Genomic DNA, 20,439 nt, shown 5'->3' with positions numbered 1-20,439 from the left:
ACTATGATGTAAATTGAGTAGGGTCTTAGAGCATGCTAGCTTTTGTAATACCCACATTTCAGAGGCCTACCCAAGAGAAGATCTCTTTCTGGCTTGCACCACAGACTAATGCAGGTCAGTGACAGGGAATAGCATTGCTCCATCAGGGTCTTTGAACATAGAGGCTCACACAGGATGTGCTTTAGGAAATGTGGTAGATGTGGCGGCTATGCATCGAGAACTTTTCCTTTCCTCTCATTCTAGGTACATGGAAGGATTGTATTTCCTGGTCTGTTTGAAGGTAGGTGTCAGGTGACATCAGAGCTTTAACCATGGAAAAGTGACAGATGTCATTTCCAGGTGGAAACATTTAAGAACCAGTGCATACTCCTCCATATTCTCCCTCCCCCAAGTCGTGATTTTTTGATTTGGAGGCTCCATAAGACTGAAGCATCCTGGGATGCTAAGTCAGTGTGTGGGGAAGAAGCTTCCCGGAAAGCCTCTGAGGTTTTGGGTTTGTTGTGATCATAGCCTATCTTACCCTAGACTAGACAGGGGCCAGGCCTGGAGGTGGCACACATTCCATCCACAGTCCATTGGCCAGGACAGTCATGGAAGGCTGAGAAATAACTTCCAGCTGTATGCTTGGATACCTGAGATTCTTGATTCTAAAAGTTGAGGATTTTCATCAATTTTGGAAGATTCATCACCTTTGTCTCTAAATATTTCAGCTGCCTGACTCTTTGCTCTCCTTCCAGGACTCCAGTTAAGGCTGTTTGAGATTGTCACACAGGTCTAATGCTCAAGTTTTTTGTCTTTTGATCAATTTTACAAATCAATTTGATGAACTATGACTTTTTAGCAATTTGACTCTTCCAATCAATGACTGAAGTAGCTCTCTCCATTTAACTTTTTAAAAATTTCAGCAACATTTTACAAGTTTTAAGGGTAGAGTTTTTCCATATATTTTGTTAAATTATTTAAATATTTTTATTTTTTATGCTACTGTAGATGATTTTTTTTTAATTTCATAGTTTGTTTGTTGCTAGTATAAAGAATGAATATTGTTAAAATGACCATACTGCCCAAGGCAATCTATAGATTTGATGCAGTTGCTATCAAAATACCAATGGTATTTTTCACAGAACTAGAACAAATAACTTCAAAATTTATATGGAAACATGAAAGACCCCAATTAGCCAAAACAACTTTGAGAAGGAAGAACAGAGCTAGAGGAATCATGCTCCCTGACTTCAGACTATACTACAAAGCTACAGTAATCAAAACAGTATGGTACTGGCACAAAAACAGACACATAGATCAACGGAACAGGATAGAGAGCCCAGAAATAAACCTATGCACTTATGGTCATATGGTCAGTTAATCTATGACAAAAGAGGCAAGAATATACAATGGAGAAAAGATAGTCTCTTCAATAAGTGGTGCTGGGAAAACTGGACAGCTGCATGTAAAAGTCTGAAATTAGAACATTCTCTAACACCATGTACAAAAACAAACTCCAAATGGATTAAAGACCTAAATGTAAGATGGGATCCTATAAAACTCCTAGAGGAAAAACATAGGCAGAACACTCTTTGACATAAATAGCAGCAATATGTTTTTGGATCCGCCTCCTAAAGTAAAGGAAATAAAAAATAAACAAGTGAGGTCTAATTAAACTTAAAATATTTTGCACAGGGCTTCCCTGGTGGCGCAGTGGTTGAGAATCTGCCTGCTAATGCAGGGGACACGGGTTCGAGCCCTGGTCTGGGAAGATCCCACATGCCATGGAGCAACTAGGCCCGTGAGCCACAACTACTGAGCCTGCGCGTCTGGAGCCTGTGCTCTGCAACAAGAGAAGCCGCGATGGTGAGAGGCCCGCGCACCGCGATGAAGAGTGGCCCCCGCTTGCCACAACTAGAGAAAGCCCCTGCACAGAACCGAAGACCCAACACAGCCAAAAATAAATAAATAAACAAATGTGGGGTTTAAAAATAATAATAAAGGTTGGCCCAGTTTAAAAAAAAAAAAAAATTTTGCACAGCAAAGGAAACTATCAACCAAACAAAAAGATGAGCCACCGAATGGGAGAAAATATGCAAATGATATGACCAATAAGAAGTTAATATCCAACATATATAAATAGCTCATAAATATTCAACATACATGAACAGCTCATACAAAACAGCAACATCAAAAAAACCAAACAACCTGATTAAAAAAATGGGCAGAATAACTGAATAGACATTTCTCCAAAGAGTAAATGCAGATGGTCAACAGGCATAGGAAAAGGTGCTTAACATCACTAATCATCAGGGAAATGCAAATCAAAACCACAATGGGATATCACCTCACACCGATCAGAATGGCTATCCTCAAAAAGAACACAAATAACAAATGTTGGCGAGTATGTGGTGAAAAGGGAACCTTCATACACTGTTGGTGAGAATGTAAACTGGTGCAGCTGCTTTGGAAGACAGCATGGAGGTTCCTTAAACTAAAAATAGAGCTACTATATGATCCAGCAATCCCACTGCTGGGTATATATCCAACAAAAACAAAAACACTAATTCAAAAAGATAAATGCACCCCAATGTTCATAGCAGCACTATTTACAATAGCCAAGACATGGAAGCAACCTAAATGTCCATCAACAGATGAATGGGTAAAGAAGATATGGTATATATACGCAATGGAATATTACATGGCCACAAAAAAGAACGAAATTTTGTCATTTACAGCAACTTGGATGGACTTGGAGCACATTATCCTAAGTGAAATAAGTCAAACAGAGAAATAAATACTGTGTGATATCACTTATACGTGGAATCTAAATACAACAAACTAGTGAATATAACAAAAAAGAAGCAGACTCACAGATATAGAGAACAAACACTGGTAATGGCTACCAGTGGGGAGAGGAGGGGGAGGGGCACCCTAGGGGCAGGAGAGTGGGAGGTACAAACTATTGGGTGTAAGATAGGCTACAAGGATGTATGTTACGACACGGGGAAGATAGCCAATATTTTGTAATGACTGTAAATGGAATGTAACCTTTATATATATATATATATATATATATACACATAAATAAATTTATTTATTTTTGATTGCGTTGGGTCTTCGTTGCTGCACGCAGGCTTTCTTTTTTTTAGTTGCAGCGAGCGGGGGCTACCCTTCGTTGCGCTGCACAGGCCTCTCATTAAGGTGGCTTCTCTTGTTGCACAGCACGGGCTCTAGGTGCACAGGCTTCAGTAATTGTGGCACATGGGCTCAGTAGTTGTGATTCGTGGGCTCTAGAGCGCAGGCTCAGTAGTTGTGGCACATGGGCTTAGTTGCTCTGCAGCATGTGGGATCTTCCCGGACGAGGGCTCGAACCCGTGTCCCCTGCATTGGCAGGCGGATTCTTAACCACTGCGCCACCAGGGAAGCCCCAGAATACAACCTTTAAAAATTCTATTAAAAGAAACGGAATCAATTTTTGTACACTGATCTTTTATCCTGTAATCTTACAGATTGGCTTGTTCTAGATTTTTTGGTAGACTGAACAGGGTTTTTAGTTGCACGTGTATCCAATGTTTTTATTAAAGCATAACATGGGCCCCCATGATTCCAGCGCCTGAAATCAATTTCCTTATTTCTCTGTCCAGCTGCTAAGCCAATGCCATGTATTTTTTTTTTTTGCAGTACGCGGGCCTCTCACTGCTGTGGCCTCTCCCGTTGCGGAGCACAGGCTCCGGACGCTCAGGCTCAGCGGCCATGGCTCACGGGCCCAGCCGCTCCGCGGCATGTGGGATTCCCCGGGACCGCGGCACGAACCCGCGTCCCCTGCCTCGGCAGGCGGACTCTCAACCACTGTGCCACCAGGGAAGCCCGCCATGTATTTTATTTTAGCTGTTTGCTACAGCCGTACCTCACTTTCAGGAACTAATGTCTATATTAGTCAGGGTAGGTGAATTGCTGTATAAAAAATCCTAAAATTTCAGTGGCTTAAATATAATAAAAAGACTTCTTTCTTACTTTTTGTGGTTCTGTCCAAAGTGGTTTTATTAGGAGGCCATTAAATCATCAGTGATCTGGGCTTCTTCATCAGAGTCCTTCATCAGCTCTTCCACATGTGGGCAGAAATTTAGGGGAGAGAGTGTGGATCAAAGTATGTGAGTTTTGTTTTAGGGGTCAGGTCTGGCTATATTTAACTGCAAAGAAAGCTAGGAAATATAATCTAGCCCTGTACTCAGCAAGAACAGGAAATGGCTACGGGGAATATCCACCCAGTCCTTGCCACATGTGGCATTATCCCCATTTTACAGATAAGAAAACTGAGGCTTGAGAGGTTAAGTGATCTCCCAGCTTTTACAGTCATAAACAACAGAGCCTCGAACTGAACCCCAATATGGCTGACTCCAAAGTCATGCTCTGAATCGCTCTGCTATGGATAATGCTTTCTCTCCTACTGACTCACTGGCCTGTGCAATCTTAAGACCTGTGGCAATCTTTTCCCCCTTAGAAGGGTTTCCTCCAAGCATCCACTTTTTCCTTCTGGTTCTGGCTTTTATTAATGGGTAATTTGTTCGCTTATAAGCAGCCTGGTCCACGGGCTTAGTCTTCAGCAGATAAAAAGTCTGAGAGCCATGGCAATAAGCCATAAGAAGACATCGAAACAGAACACAAAGAGACATAGAAGCAGATATCAAGTGGTTAACTGACAGGGTATCTGCCCTCCAGTGTTGTTTTATAAGTGCTGTCAAATGCAAAGTGTCTCAGTAGAAGAGACCACATCTATAGATCAGCGCGTGTAAAGAAAGCACTTAAGAATGGGAATTAGGACTTCCCTGGTGGCGCAGTGGATAAGAATCTGCCTGCCGATGCAGGGGACACCGGTTTGATCCCTGGTCTGGGAAGATCTCACGCGCTGTGGAGCAACTAAGCCCGTGCACCACAACTACAGAGCCTGTGCTCTAGAGCCTGCGAGACACAACTACTAAGCCCACGTGCCACGACTACTGAGCCCACACGCCACAACTACTAAAGCCCGGACGCCTAGAGGCCGTGCTCCGCAACAAGAGAAGCCACCGCAGGGAGAAGCCCACGCACCGCAACAAAGAGTAGCCCCCCACCCCCGCTTGCCACAACTAGAGAAAGCCCACGCGCAGCAACGAAGACCAACGCAGCCACAAAAATAAAAAATAAAGTGTATCCAAGCTGCTTTAAAAGCAAAAAAAAGAATGGGCATTAGATGGCCTCCTTACCAAACCAGCCTTGTCCTGCTGTCGCAAGCCAGCCAAAACGCTGAGACGCCGAAGTTCACAGCAAAGAGGGTTCTTCGCAAGGCAGCCGAGCAGAGAATATGGGAGAAAAATCTCAGATCTCAAACCTGCCTCCCCAAAGGCGAGGGGCTTGGGGTATTCACGGGATGACGAATAAAGAAGCAGGGCGGTGTGAAGCGCGGGCGCACGGGGAAAGGTTATGGGAAAAAGGTGCGGGAATCATGGTTCTGCGCAGGCGTCTAACTAAGCTACGGGTCCCTGCAGGTGCCCAGCTGGAGAATCGCCGGTCCTATCCAGTTTTAACTGGTTAAGCTGAACTAGAGGCAGCTGCAGCTCCAAGTTCCTGGAAAACAACTCGGGCAAAGATCTTGCTGTTCGGGCTACGTGCGGCTTGGAGACCACGCAAGCGTTAAAGCGATCGTGATTAGTGAAGGCAGGTGGAGTGGATTTGACTCATCACGCACCGTTTCAGTCTCACAGAACTGGAGGACTGTCTCGCTCCTGCCTGTTTCTTCCCTATAGAGTGAGGATTAGGGTTGTTGCTGAACAGTGGGTTTTTTCCCACCCTCAAGCAGTGCCACGCAGTGTAAGGAACATAGATCTTCTAAGGAAGATCTATTGGAGGCCGTTTGCATAGACCAAGTTGGACCTAAAGCGTGCCAGGTGGGAGGGGGGGAGGGTCCGAGGCTCCTTCGTTAAAGCTGAGTACTGGCAGAAGGGAGGGACTGCACACAGTGAAGAGGTCATGAGGACACCCACCCCACCAGTGTTACCTTTACCCTTTGCTCTTAGTGTATTCTCTGCTTTTATACTTATTGATATTCGCTTAAGCTTAGCTATTCCACGGAAGAGTTAGAAAACATGTAAGTCAGACTCTCACAAAAAAATGTAGTACACCTGGCTGTTTGGAACCGTCTCTTGGGCACGACATCCACTATGCAACAACGTGCCCCCAAAGCAAGGGGAGCTTGGTGACGTGGGAGCACCTCCCCCCAAGGCCAAAGCCCCAGTGGGCAGAGTCCCGAGCTGGCTGCCGGGTGAGAGCACCATCTATCTGTGGCTTGGCCCTCCTCCAGGGGCTCCTTGGCTCTGCTGGGAAATAGCACTTGTTATGGGCGTCTGGAACTCTGCTTCCTGTTCATTATCAGTTCAAGGAAAGAATCTGTTTTTTTAATTTCCCCAGTATTGAATGTGCTTGGAGGAACCTATTGAGCGCAATACGTTTGTCTTTTCACTTTAGATTCATATAACTTGCTGGAGACGCTGGTGGGTAGATCCTTAGACACAGTTGCACTGCATCCCCCTGTTGACACACTCTTATCTCACTTGGAATATAGGGTCTGCTTCTCCCTCCATTTCCATGGACTGTGATCCCTGGCAGTGCATTTCTAACTTAAAAAAAAAAAGTATGTTGGAAGCATTCCGAATTGTCAAAATCTTTGGCATGGGTTTTTATGGAACTTGAATTTTGGTTGAGTTGCACTTAACCTTGGCTGCATTTAGGGTTTATTAGTATTACCTGAATTCTGGGAGACACGGAATTTGGAGGGTGGGAGGGTGGGTGGATTGGACAATAACACGGGCTGAGTAGTTTATTTATCCAAATATTTCTTGACTTCCTACTCTGCCCGGCAGGGTAACAGATGCCTTAGAAATAGAGATGAAAGACAAATCCTTACCTGCAAGGATTTTGGGGTTCCATGGGGAAGGAAAATCAGGAAAGAAAGGTTGACAGTATGGCATAATGAGAATTATGCACAAGGGGTTGGGAACCTGGGCGAGGGACACCCACCTCATCAGGAGCCTGAGGATAAGCATCCCAGAAAAATGACTCAGGCTGGTTCTTGAAGGGCACAGGTGTGAGAAAAGCAGGAGGATCCCAGGTAGGGGGCGGATGCTTGACAGAAAGAGCTCTGGATACAGGAAGGGATGGGGTGGGCGCAGGGCCTTACTCCTCTGAGGCTGAAGGGAGAAAGAGGTGTGAGGCACAGGTTTGTGGGAAGGGGAGGGGTTGAGGGAGCCCTGCGGTGGCCTGGATTTCTCTGGGTTACTCTGGAGGGTAAGGGTTGGGGGTGGAGAGAGTGGTGGGTTTCCAAGTAGCCACAGATGGAGCGGATGAGCACAGACGCTGGCCCGAGGTTCCCGCAGTTCTGGGAGTCTGGGTGGAGAAGCAGAGCTGTAGATGGTTGAAGTGGGTAGCAGGGAGCTGAGGGTATGGCTGAGAAGATGGGTGGAGTTTAGGCTGGTTGGGGACCTTGTGAAACCAGGAGGCACAGAAAAGGCAGGCCCAGGAGCCTGGCAGTCCTCAGGCCCGAGAACACTGGCCATGGAAGCCAGGATAAGAGGGCTGGGTGAGGATATTGGAGTTGCTGGGAGTGTTAAAATGGTGCAGCCGCTGTGGAAAAGTCTGGCAGTTCCTCAAAAAGTTAAGAATTACCATACAATCCAGCAATTCCACTTGCAGGTGTATGTCTTAAAGAATTGAAAGCTGGGACACAGATGCTTACACACCAGTGTTCAAGCAGCGTGATTCACAGAAGCCAAAAGGTGGAAACCACTCACTTATCCATCAACAGATGAATGGATAAACAAAATGTGTATACATACAATGGAATGTTATCAGACTTAAAAAGGAATAAAATTCTGATATACGCTATAAGATAAATAGATGAACCTTGAAAACACTGTTGAGTAAAATAAGCCATACATAAAAGGGCAAATATTGTACGATTCCACTTAAATGATGTAGCTAGAGAAGGGAAATTCAGAGACAGAGTGTAGAAGGGTGGCTGCCAAACAGAAGGGGAAATGGGGAGTTATGGTTTAATGGGCACAGAAAGTCTGTTTGGGATGATGACATTTCTAGAAAGAGCTAGTGGTGATGTTTGCACAACATTGTGAATTTAATTAATGCCACTAACGGTACACTTTATTTAAAATTTTTTTAAAAAAATATTTATTTTATTTATTGAAGTACAGTTGATTTATTTATTTGTCCGCGCCCCGTGGCATGCGGGATCTTAGTTCCCTGACCAGGGATGGAACCCGTGTCCCCTGCATTGGGAGCTTGGAGTCTTAACCACTGGACTGCCAGGGAAGTCCCTCTAACAGTACACTTTAAAGTGGGTAAAATGGTAAATTTTATGTTATGTACTGACTTTACCACAATAACAATAATGTTTAAAACAATGACTGCTGGGGCCTCCCTGGTGGTGCAGTGGTTGAGAGCCCGTCTGCCGATGCAGGGGACGCGGGTTCGTGCCCCGGTCCGGGAAGATCCCACATGCCGCGGAGCGGCTCGGCCCGTGAGCCGTGGCCGCTGAGCCTGCGCGTCCAGAGCCTGTGCTCCACAGCGGGAGAGGCCACAACAGTGAGAGGCCCGCGTACCGGAAAACAAACAAACAAACACAAAAACTGTTGGAAGGGTGAGAAGGCCGTCAGAGGGCATGGTGACTCACCGTGGTGGAGCTCCGGTGGGCCGTCCCGGGGAGGACCTGGTGGTGAGGCAGGCGAGCTAGAGGCTGCCTGGCACTGAAGTCTCGCGAGAGGGCAAGGCCCGGATGCAGAGGATGCCGGCTCCCCACCGAGATCCGAGATCCGGGATGAACTTGGGAAGCTCTTCGGATGGCAGGTGACAGCAACGCCTTAGGCCTCAGGGATGGAGCTGGGGAGCCGTGGGGGTTGGAACGGCTCGGGAGAGTTAGTGGCAGTGAGCATGCTCCCCGCCCTCCGCCCAGCTGCGCGCCCAGCTGCCCGGGAGCAGGTAGTGAAACGACCTCAAAGCCCGCCCTCTACCGCCACACATAGTGGCAAATTTTAAATGCAGTGGTGGGCTGTGAACATGTTCAGAGGTACTGAATACTTTCCGGAGGGCTAAATAACTTACAAAAGAGGTGGCTGGTAACGATAACCTCTGTAGCCTCAGAACTGGTCTGGTTCTAGAATAAACAAGCATGCCAGGCTGAGTGTACAGTGATTCCAAACAGTTTAATGTAATTCCAAGACAAAGTGTGATTACATTTCTACACATATACAATATGCATATGTGAGTTTACAAATTTTAGTTAATAACTCGTTTCACCTCAGAGACCGAAAAAATGATCAAAAAGAAACTGTAAGTAACAAGCTATAACATAGTTCACCACAACGGGACCCCCCTTTCTCACCCTACAGTTAGTAATATTACAATTAAAATAACTATATTCTTCTATAATTTTTTTCTGTTAAAATCATCTCATAAATTTACAATGCTATTATTAGTTTCCAAGACTAATATAAATTCACTCCATTTTTCTACAACGAAAATGATCATTAATTTAGAAGCACACGACGTCATGATGAAAAACACAAGCATTTTAGTAGCAAGGACTTGATCAGTTAAGAATTATTTTTCTTGTAAAACATTCTAAAGCCAAGTAAAATATCCATTCTTATACCTATAATATGAGACTAAGGGATAGGTTACATATAGGCCTACAACACATTGGTTTGTCTTTTTAAAAAAGTAGACATTTATAAATAAAAAAAGAAAAGAGGGACAATTCACATAGGAAAAAGAGGTACACGAGAAAATACTGTTGCACGCAATAATTTTCACAAAGATTAACATGGATTAACACTTTTTATTACAGAAACCGTACAGTGAAGGAACACAACAGGCCAGGGCTTCCATAGGGTAATTGAGCTGAGATGACCTGGTAGAGAAAGATCTGGGCGAGATGGCCCTGGGGAGGAACCGCGTTCCTGGGACCGGTGACCGAGCCTCACCGGGCCTCCTCTTCCCTGCTCTCGTTCTGGGGAGTGCGGCTTTCTATCCAGGGTGTCCTGAATTTGTGGGCAGTTGAAAGGTAAACATTTCTACAGATCCGTTCTCTTTCCATCCTAATGGATACCATTTTTGGAAACGTGATATAGTATCAGAGGCTGCAGCTCAATACATGTGGTCAAAGCAAAACAGGATGGAAAATTCCGGTCATTCTGATGTGCTGCCCCCCTCACTCATCTACGCCCTTGTCGCTAGGGACCCAGAGAGCAGCGGCTCCCCTTTGGGGCCACCTGCCTCCACTGTGGCAGGGTGGTGGCCGGGGCCCGGCGCCCGGCCTCAGGCCACGTGCGAAGGTGCAGCCTGGGCCGCCCCGGGCTCCCCCCATCCACCACCCAACACTGACTCCGACTTCTAAAAGCTCCTCTCCCCCCTTCATCCGTAAAGCTATACTTTTCCTATCAGAAATTTGGTTTGATATATATATATACACAAACATATATATCAGCATCTATATCTATACAGTGATTCTACTAGACTGGAAACTCTGCTGCCCCAAAGTATGACTTCCTGGTCTACTTCATTTGGTTAAAAAAAAAACGCACAGAAAGAGGATGAGGAGATGCTTTGGGGGCCAGAAATGATTGTGCCCTGGGAAAGCCACAGAAGAAAGCTTTAAATGAGCAGTAACACAACAGTGAAAGGGTGAAAGGTGACAGGGGGAGTGAGACGGTGGGGAGAAACCATGCGCCGCGGTGGCGGCGAACAGGAATATCTGCAGGAAGGGAGGAGGGTGGGGTGAGGTGGGGACACTTTAGGTTCCATCCATAAGTCACAGAAAGCTACGAAGGATGGCCGTGGTCAAGTCACTTTCCATCTCCCAAGTTCTTCCTGAGCCAAACTATTAAAATAATAATTAATAATAATAATAATAACAACAATAACAATAATAGTAAATCCATTGCCCCTTCAACCAAGCAGGCGAGCATCTAACAGGGAGGCAAGACCACCACTCACAAGTCTAAGTGGGTCCTTCTTCCTGGCTCTTGAGAGCTTCCTGGGAGTCCTGGGTGCCTGGGCACGGGGCTGTGGTGACAGCAGGGCAGAGGCCAAGGTGGCCACGGGGACAGTGACCCAACACAAGAAGGGGGGAGGGAGTGCCAGGATGTTCGTGTGGAGGCTGGCTGAAAGGCAACCAGAGAGCGAGGGCAGAGTCCCTTTTCAGATACAGCGTATTTACTTAAAAAAAAAAAAAAGCCAATTTCTATACCTTTATTTTTAAAAAATATGATTAAGCCCCAAAGACCATGACATAAAATTCATTTGGTTAATTAAATCAAAGGGAAAAAACCAAACAGAGGAAAGCAGAGGATAATTAGGAGGGGCAAGATGAAAAATATTTTACAATGACATTTCTAACCAAAAACCGTGATAAGAGCATACTGTCAACAGAGTTCACAGCGAAAAAGCAAATGCATTAAAAACAACCACCAGTTCGTTCCCTGGTCCCAGGTGTTCAGCAGTTTTCAAGGTGTTATCTGCTAAAGGAATGCCCTTCAGATCACAGCAGGTCCTCTGCACCAAGGTTGTGGCACAAGAGAAAAGAAGAAATGAACCAAAACTCTTAGGGAAACTGGCTCCTGCATCATGGTGATGGGCCCTCTCAATTATGACCTCTACTCGGACGGATCTCACTGCTCCCCCCCCCACCCCCATTGCCCCTCGGTCCCCAGTCCCCTCCTCCCCCACTCAGCAGCACTTACAATCTCTAGCAAAAAATCTAGATCCCACCTCCTAATGACCTAGGTTTAAAACGAAGTTTGACAAAGAGTGAAAAGGAAACACAACCTTTTACACTTATTTTGTTTTAAAGGAGAAAAGGAACAAATGACAGCAGATAGATGGAAAACCCAACCAATAAGTATGGGCACAGGGGTGTATGACTCTCCCCTGCAAAACGCCAATCAGAATATTGCTGGGGGCCCAGAAATAGCAGCTGTACCTTCGGGGCCACCTGAATCCCAGTGTCTTCTACTGCCCGGTGACTGGAAGTCAGTGGACCGATGAATAAATTAAACATTCAAATCAAGACAGAATCAACAAACCAGGTATCTGTTCTCTCTGCCTCTTCCAAGATGTCAAAGAGAAGGCCTTGACGACCAGTGTGGATACAACGTGGCACGAGATCTTCGCATCTGGCCCAGGCTGTGGACTCACCCCTTCCCTGCTCGACCTGCAAATCCTTTCACATTCTCTCATGTTCCCATGGAAACCAGTAATATGGAAGGCTACACAACAGTACGGGTAGAACACACCTGCCTTGGGGTGCCTTGGGGGAACGTGGCCTCCAACTAAAGAGGCGAAATTGCTGGGGTTTGAAGATGTCAGTTATAAACAGAAATTTTCTTTAAAAAGTACCAGTTTACATGTAAACTATAAAACACTTTAACTATAAAACGTAGCCAGAAATATGCTTAAGTATCCACAGTCAATTATTTAGTTCACGCGTTTTAAAATGTGACTCTCTTGATATCTTAGAAGCCTAACAGCATTTTACAGTAGCTAAAAACATATATACTTAACATGTGCATTTGAAAATCACATTTGATTACAAAACACAAGGAATAATCTCTTCCTTGGTTCCATTTTTGTTGTAAAGATTACCTATTTTCAGAGTTCACTTAAGCAACAATGACCAGGGTGTGCATTAATCGTTATTTTCAGCCCACACAGAGTTCATAGTCTTTTAAATCCCAAGATCAAGCTGGCTACATGATTTCAAAAAAGGCTATAACCAGGATGAATGCCCACATTTGAGGTAATTATTGCCATCAGGTCACAGTTTGTGTAAGATAATGTATCTAAAACCTTCTTTAAAAAAATCTTTAGGTGTTCTGTCAGAATTCCAGAACACCTATTGAATGAAACCAACCAGGATCTCAAATTCTGATCAGCTGGGTTTGCTTCCAATGGAATTTAAGTTCTAGAAGATTCTAGAACTTGTGTAAACTACCTAAGAATTTAGGCAAACATGCCTGGAGCCAGTCAATAAAGTAGTTTTTAAAGTAAAAAAAGAAACGAAAACCCCACCCCAAACAACTGAGGAGATGTTTCATAACAAATGGTGATAGTTTTCTAAAAAATTAAAAATCTAGTCCTAAAGCATTTCTAAATTCTCGCCACCTTTCAAGCAAAGTAAAAATCTTCTGTGTTACTATTAATCTCATGCCTCGGCAAGAGACTCTCCTTCCTTATCTCCTGAAAGTTGGCTAGCTTTTCTCAGTTTACACAACTGTTGCTTTCCATTTCTTTGAGAAGACTATCTCGAAAGAAAACTTTGTTCCTCTTTCTGAAAGTCATCTTGTCTTTCTCCTTCTTCTTCTTCTTCTTCTTTTTTTTTTTTTTTTTTTTTTTTTTTTTTTTTTTTTTAAGCACAAAGAAAACAGTTCCTGGACACCAGACCCACATACGGTATTTACAAATTTGGTGTGAATCCCGCATCTGGTTCTACCCAGAGCTGAAGAGTGGATCGATTACAGAGACCAGAGTTGTCATATTTATCAGTGCAGTAAAAAATAGCATTTTGAAAAAAATATATACCTTTAGTATTGCCTTTCTAGAATTAACTATAAGCAAGAAAAAAAATTATTTTCTTTTTTAAAGAAAAGAACACTTTTTTTTTCTTCACTCTTATAAGAGTTGTTGTAGCAGCACTACTAAAGCTAATTGGTACACTGGAAAGGAATAGAAAATGAACTCTACTATGAATCAAGAAACTCCCCTAAGATTTTCTCTAAAAGTCAAACTAATTCTGCCCCTGCTGTTTGGATCCAATTCAGGACTCTCTCTACACACAGACCTTCTGCTGAGTTCCACGCATGGGGCAGGGGTGGCACGGGGCAACGTTCCTTCGAGACCTTTCTTTGCTCACACACCTAGAAGACAGCCGAGGCTGGTGTCTGCGAGCTCAGTTCTGGAGCTGGGCAGGCCCAGGTTCAGGGCTAGGCTCCCCTACTAGCTGTGTGATCCTAGGCTGGTTACCAGCTCACCAAGCCAGCTACCTCATCTGTAAGGGGACTAGTACTGCAGATTTCATAGGGTCGTTATGAAGACCGAAGGACATGGGATAAACGTGAGCGACTGTCAGAACAGTGTTTGGCACACAATCAATGGGAACATCATTAGATGGTTCATCAGAAACACGAGGCCACTTACTGATGCTAATTCAAGAAGTGAAACAGTTCATATTTTAGTAAAGGTCTGATTAACAAAAAACTTCACTAGAAACTTGGGGATTTGGGGCCACCATGGTATTTTCTTTCCTTTAACGCATGCTGCTTTCTTAGAGGGTCAGCTGTCTCATCAACTCCTTCCTCTGTAAATGGGGGAGGGGGTGTTGTAAATGGCGTGATCTGAGGGCGCCATGAGCTCACACGGGGCTTGGCACGAGCCTGGAGTACTGAAAGCACTCAGCAAATGGTGGCTCTTATTCACTGGAGGGATGTGACAAGTTTTACCAAGAAGAGACAGTCAACGTAGCATTCTAATGCAAGGGCCTGTGATTAGGGGCTCTCGAAGGCTTGCAGGAGTCAAGCTGGGGCACCAGGAAGCTCCCTGCTGGTAGAGGTACCCAGAGCAAGCGTGCCCCACAGGAGGGTCGCTTCTCTGTAAATTCTCACTGGGTCTCAAGGGAAGAACTGGCTTGGAGCTGGCTCTCCTGGGCTTCTGGAAGCTGCAGGAAGGATGTGAGCAGCCTTTCCTAGGTTGGGTCGCTCTAGTGAGCGAGGGCGCCGAAAGCCTCCAAAAGGTTTCTACTGCGTTTAAATGTCATTTCACCGTCTCCACTTCTCCACTGAGTCCAGTCTGTGGAGATCAGAAGTGAGCGTCCTAAGGCAGCAAAGCACTGACACCCCGAGTCCGGCCCCAGCGTGCACCGGACCCTGATGCGGCCGCACCTCCTGGCAGAAGGTCTGCTCTGGCTGATGCCCGAGGTGACGTGAGGTTAGTTAAGCCCACAGATCCGTGCGGTGCCTCCAGTTTCCCAACAGCAGCAGCATTTAGGGTTACGAACCTCCACTCCTCTTACAAGATGAGCACAGTTTTAAAATAAAAGCCAAAAAAAAAAAAAAATTCCAAGTCAGGATAGAGACGAAAGAGGGAGACAAATGGGATCGCATCTCTGACAAAGTCATTATTGCCGGGAGAGGAACGCCACTCTGTCCATATCTGGGGTGTCTTTGAGAAGGGTTCTTTGGCTAAAGAAAGGAAGACTTTCACTTTCCTTTCCAATTTGGTTAGGACAGCTCGGGCCTGCTCAACTCTGAGGCTTCCCCATCTGAAATCTGTAAGACACACCAGAAGGAAAAGACAGAGAAGAAAAGGGAGGGAAGCATGCATGGCCCTGGCTGGCATATTTCTTGGCAGAATTGCTTGGGCTGGCGTTGAGCGGCACCCGGCGAGGCCCGCGACCTGCGGAAGGAGCCCCGGCCTCTCTGCCGCGCCCTCCCTGCTGCTTGGGGGCACCTCGCTTTCCTCTTCTGTCTGTTTTCTGTCCCAGCAGCCGCTGAACAGGCCAGCGAGAGCCCCACATCCTACCCCGCCCCAGCGCCAGAGAACCCGGGAGGAAAGCTGGGGCGAGCCCGTCGGCGCACCGCGTTTCATCAACCACAGCCCATCAGCAATAGCTCCGTAAGCCTCCTCATCTCCTTCCTCCAGTTTCCAAGAAAGTCTGCTCCACTCACTCACACGCACTCACACAACCCAAATCCTCCACCGCAAGCTTGTTCCAAAATGAGTGTTTGCAACACCAAAGGTCTGGTCAAGGGAAATCCGCCCGTTAGCAGCTGGGCTGATCTCACCTTCCCTTCCTTACATCCCACAATCTGGTGTTTGGGCGGGTTGAGTCTTCCAGGGTGAAGAGGACAAGGCCAGCTGGCTCCCACAGCCCGCCAGCCACCCACCGCCAGTAAGGCCGGAATGCAAATACAGTCCAGGAGACAACCGCTGGTTGACCCCAACCCTTCTCTTCCCTCTGCACTCCATCAACCACATGTTCCACTTCACAGTATTAACCGGCACCAAGCCTCAGACTCTCGCACCCATCGGCCTGCTCACCCCTCTCCTTGGAAACAGCCAAACCATCACGGAAGAGGCACTAAGCGCAGAGATACGGGTGCAAATACCCAGAGGGGTCTGCGAGACCCCACCGAGCAGAAGCAAATCGACCTGCGGTCCCTAAGGCTCCAGTTATGAGGTTCTCCTTGCCCGGTCCTTATCAACCTTCCCTTTTAGCCTTAACCACGTTTCCTCAGTAAAGAGAGATGGAGTCAATTCCAGAGCAGATGATGTTCTAAGTTGTTTGTGATCTAAATAAGGACGAGGTCTGCATTCCTCTACGTGAGAGCTGGGTCTTAGGGACGGGCAGCCTTTTATTCATCCTATTGGCCAGGGCGACTCGGAGCTGGGGGGCAGGATGGGAGCTGGGGCAGATGCTGAGGAAGCCCACGCAGGGGCTGGCCTCTCCCACTGGGGTCTTCTCCTGGGGCTTCGGAACCACAGCTCTGTGCTCGGCTGGAAGAGGAAGGCAGATAGCGACTCGGGGAGGGCGCTAATGTTTGCTGAGCGGCTCTGGGCTGGGCATGGCCTGGTGTCTCCCTTCATTAGCTTCAGTGAAGCCAGCCATTCCAGACCTTCCTTTACCCACCCGGGGCCCGGCAGTTTCTGGGTTTGGTGGGTCGCGTGTAGGCACCTCAAGCTGATTTAAAAAGCCCACGGCACACAGCACCGTGCCCTAAGGGGCACAGTCGGAGCCCCGTGGGCCTGGCTCGAGGCCCCACTGTGCCCCTCCGTCAGCCAACTATTTCAGGGGGGCAGCAGCCTGCAATGTCCAAGTAGCTGCTGGACTTTTGTCAGTGTTCCTCTGGCCTCCTATTAACCCTCCACCTTTTTTTTGGCTCCATAGTTTGTCCCTACAATCGTGTGCTGAGAACATGTACCGGGGTTCGGGGGGCACTGAAGAAGTGGGCAGTGTGGTTAGTGAGAGGGAGGGAGGCTGACGTTTCCCAGGGGAAGGTACCACCTGCCTAGCACTTTCCATCAGCTTGTTTACCTCCAGTGGCTTCTAGGAGGGGTCAGTTATCTCTGCACTGAAGGATGTAAGCCATACTCCTCGTGTGCTGATGGGAAAAGGCGGGGACATTTGGGAAAGGGGCTGAGTCAGCTCTGGGCAGAGGGGAGTTTTTTTTTTTTTTTTTTTTTTGCTTGACAGGTCAGTATCAGAGGCGAGGCATGCCCGGGATCTACTTAGCAGGTTTCAGAAGCACAGGGAACATGGGAGAGGACCACGGCTAAGGGTTCAGCCCATGAGATGCCTCCTCAGATCTCCTCTCAGGCCACTGAGAATCTAGAAGAATACAGCATTGATGGTGACCATGGACCATGTTGTCCAGAGCCCAATCTGACCTGTATAGAGATAAAGGCTTTGATTCTTCAAACTTTCGTTCTGTGGGGGATCTTCCTTGACATTTTCCTAATTCCTGGCTCTTTCCTTTCCTTCTTTTTGTTTTTTGGTCTGACAAAACTAGACATCTGCATGTCCCTCCTGTTTACTCAGATACTCACAGGTATAATAAAATTAATTTAAATATTAAAGAGAAAACACAAAGATACTTGGAGTAAATGTGCATTTTAAAACCCCAACTAAAGTATCAAAATGATGATTATGATAATAATTACAATGGTAATAACCAAAACAATTAGTACAATAATATCTTTATGAGCAGCACGAAACTTTCATTCCTGATCTGGAAGAAAAGGAAAGAAAATATCAGGTGAAAGAGCAACTTCCAACTTAAGTAGACAAAATAATTTTCTTTAAAATGGAAGGCTATGTTGTCTTTTCCTATAAAAGATCAGATCTAGAAAGGGCTGGAAGTGAACTGTACAAGGGGGTCCAGGATGCTACCCAATAAGGCAAAAACGCTGGCTCACTGCAGCCACGACTTCTGTAACTGGGCGCGGGAAGATCGGACGGGGCACTGCTGCCCTCCGGACGCCAAGAGTCCAGAACAGAGATGGTTCCCCAGGCTGGCGCGGCTCTGGGAGCCCTCTGGCTCACATGTCGTCCAAAGACTTTCCTCCCCTCACTCTCTCTGGACGGGCCATGTTTCTGTCGTCTCAGAATGACGGCACTTCCCCATGTCCGGATAAAGACGTATTGATCGTGGCACCACGAGGACAGAATCTTGTCCTGTTGCCAATGGCTCCCCGGCGGGCCCGCTGGGTACCGGGGGCTCTGCCCGAGCCTGCCCTGCCTCGAGTGGGACATGGTGTCCTTCCTTCCTTCCGGCCTAAGGCTGGGACTAGGCTGGTTCCAACCTGGGGACCGATTTCTTTGTAGGATAAGTAGCATTTATGCTTGGAGAGGGGAAATTTCCAGAGTTATTTCACATTTCACAGCTAAGAGCTAAGGTAAGGGCTTGGCTTTGTTACTGAATTAGGTCAGATATCACGATAAAAACACCTTTCACAGTAGATCGATCGTAAAGGGAGACCACAGAACGAGGACAGGAAGTGAGGGAGGGTGAGGACGGACTTCTGTCCGAAACTGAGAGCCATCTCTCTGCACCCTGGGAACTTGGCTTTGGGGTCATTAAGGACACGGCATCAAGAATCAAACAATCAGGCCCACCCTTTCAAGTCCCACTGATGACCAGATAGCGTTTCCCAACATTCACGTATTTTAAGAATAATTTGCCATGGACAGAGTGACCCCTCTGCCCTCACCCCCACCAGTGTTCAAAGCCTGAGAAAAATTTCAGAATGTATCAAAGGTGCAAAGAGGGCAAAGGGCAAATTTCCTTGGAAACTGAACTGCCCATGGGAGTGTTTTCCAAAGTGCAGTACAGGACTACATGGTTACCCTCATAAATGTCCCTCCAGCCTCTGCCCACCAGACTCCTCAAAACCAAAAACGAAGGCGTTCCTTGGGTAGGCCTGGGTAACTCGAGGAATGATTCAGCAGCAAACGACGGCTGATGGCTGTCTACAGGGGGAAGGACCCGGCAAAACGGTGGGAGCAAAACACAGCTGGTGGAACCAGAGGAGAGGGGGCAGGGCTGCGAGAGTGAAGCGGGGCGGGGTGGGGAGGGGGCGCGAGTCTGAGAACACGGGGCTGGGCCCGCTACCAGGCCTCCTCTCCATCCCGCGGACAGCAACAGGGAGGCTGTGCCAGGACTGGAGGCTGGAGGCGGCTGCCCGGCAAGGCCAACATTCCTAAAACAGAGATGGGACCTGTGGTCCCCAACGAATGGCAGAGCCCCTGCCCTCCCAACCCTGGGGGCAGAACTGGGTGAGGGTACAGGGTGGGGAGTCTCTCTTGCTCTGTCTCCAAAGTAAAAGTCATCCAAAGCCATCACCATCGTCAGATTCACCCACCACCATCCATCTCGCACATCTCTCTCCAGATCCACGGGCTCACCTAGCCCCTGCCAGCTGCCTGACACCCCTCTGCTAGCAAACAGTCCAGGAAAGACAACAGGTATTAAAATAAAATAGAAATTAAACAAACAAAAAAAAAAAAAAAGAGGAAAGACCAGAGTAAAATGTTGCAACAGCACAGAAGAAGGGCTGAGATGATGTGACTCGCCTCAGCCGGCTTCTTGGAGTACCGTGGAAGTAAACCCTCAACCGCGTCCCCGGTCGCTAAGGCACTAGGAGGGAAAGATGTAAAACCAAGTCTGCGAGAGCCGGCGGCGGTGCCGGGGACAGGAGCGCGGCACCGCGGGCACCCGCGCGTGCACCTGGACCACGGCGCGGGTCACGTGCCTAGGTGGGATCGCTCTTCTTGTGCAATTACATTGAGGAATAGTCTCTTGGTATCGTTGGGGGTGAACACAAAGTAGCACGGACAGGTGCAGACTGCGACATCTACCAGGGTGTCGGCGACGCCGCGGGCCCTACGCTACGTGACGAGGGATGGACTCAAAGAGAAAAGAAATCTTCAGAGAAGAAAAAAAATCATTAATGACATCTGAGGAATATCATTGCTTAGGGATTTATCCAGAGTGCTCAGAAAGAGAAAACGCGCCCTCCTCGCCCAGGGGTCCTCCTTCAGCCCGGCTGCCACCATTGCTCCCAGCAAGTGGGCCAGATCGGGGCTTCCCCAGCCCCGGACCCGCCCCCAGATACCAGCCTCCTCCGGCCACGGCCTGCCCTTTCTAGACGGTTGCTGACCCTTTAGAGTTCTGGAAAAATCCCTAATTCTTATGTTCAATCATTAAAAATCTATTGGATTTTTAATCCAATAGATTAAAACTCGTATCAGGTGTCCCTGACAGCAAATTCTTAAACGCCACTTGCTGCCATATGAAAATAATCTTTGAAAAATTCATAAAGTTCTTCAAACACTGGGCGGCCCCCCCTCCCCCCCCA

General features: G+C 47.1%; 1 protein-coding gene across 1 annotated transcript in view; it reads right to left on the bottom strand.

Moving 5' to 3' along the window:
• Positions 1 to 20,439, bottom strand: part of HIPK2 (homeodomain interacting protein kinase 2) — a 386,834-nt gene that overhangs the window by 178,701 nt on the left and 187,694 nt on the right. Inside the window, exons 16-17 of the mRNA XM_060156554.1 lie at positions 9,133 to 9,184; positions 8,662 to 8,910 (exon numbers count right to left, since the gene is read on the bottom strand). Of these exons, the coding sequence (XP_060012537.1) occupies positions 8,684 to 8,910; positions 9,133 to 9,184 (279 nt within the window). The 3' untranslated portion in view covers positions 8,662 to 8,683. The remainder of the gene's footprint in view (positions 1 to 8,661; positions 8,911 to 9,132; positions 9,185 to 20,439) is intronic.

This window comes from Lagenorhynchus albirostris, chromosome 8, assembly GCF_949774975.1.
Source record: "Lagenorhynchus albirostris chromosome 8, mLagAlb1.1, whole genome shotgun sequence".
NCBI lineage: Eukaryota > Metazoa > Chordata > Mammalia > Artiodactyla > Delphinidae > Lagenorhynchus > Lagenorhynchus albirostris.
The sequence above is the reverse complement of the archived record's forward strand: the minus strand, read 5'-3'. Positions and strand labels throughout refer to the sequence as shown.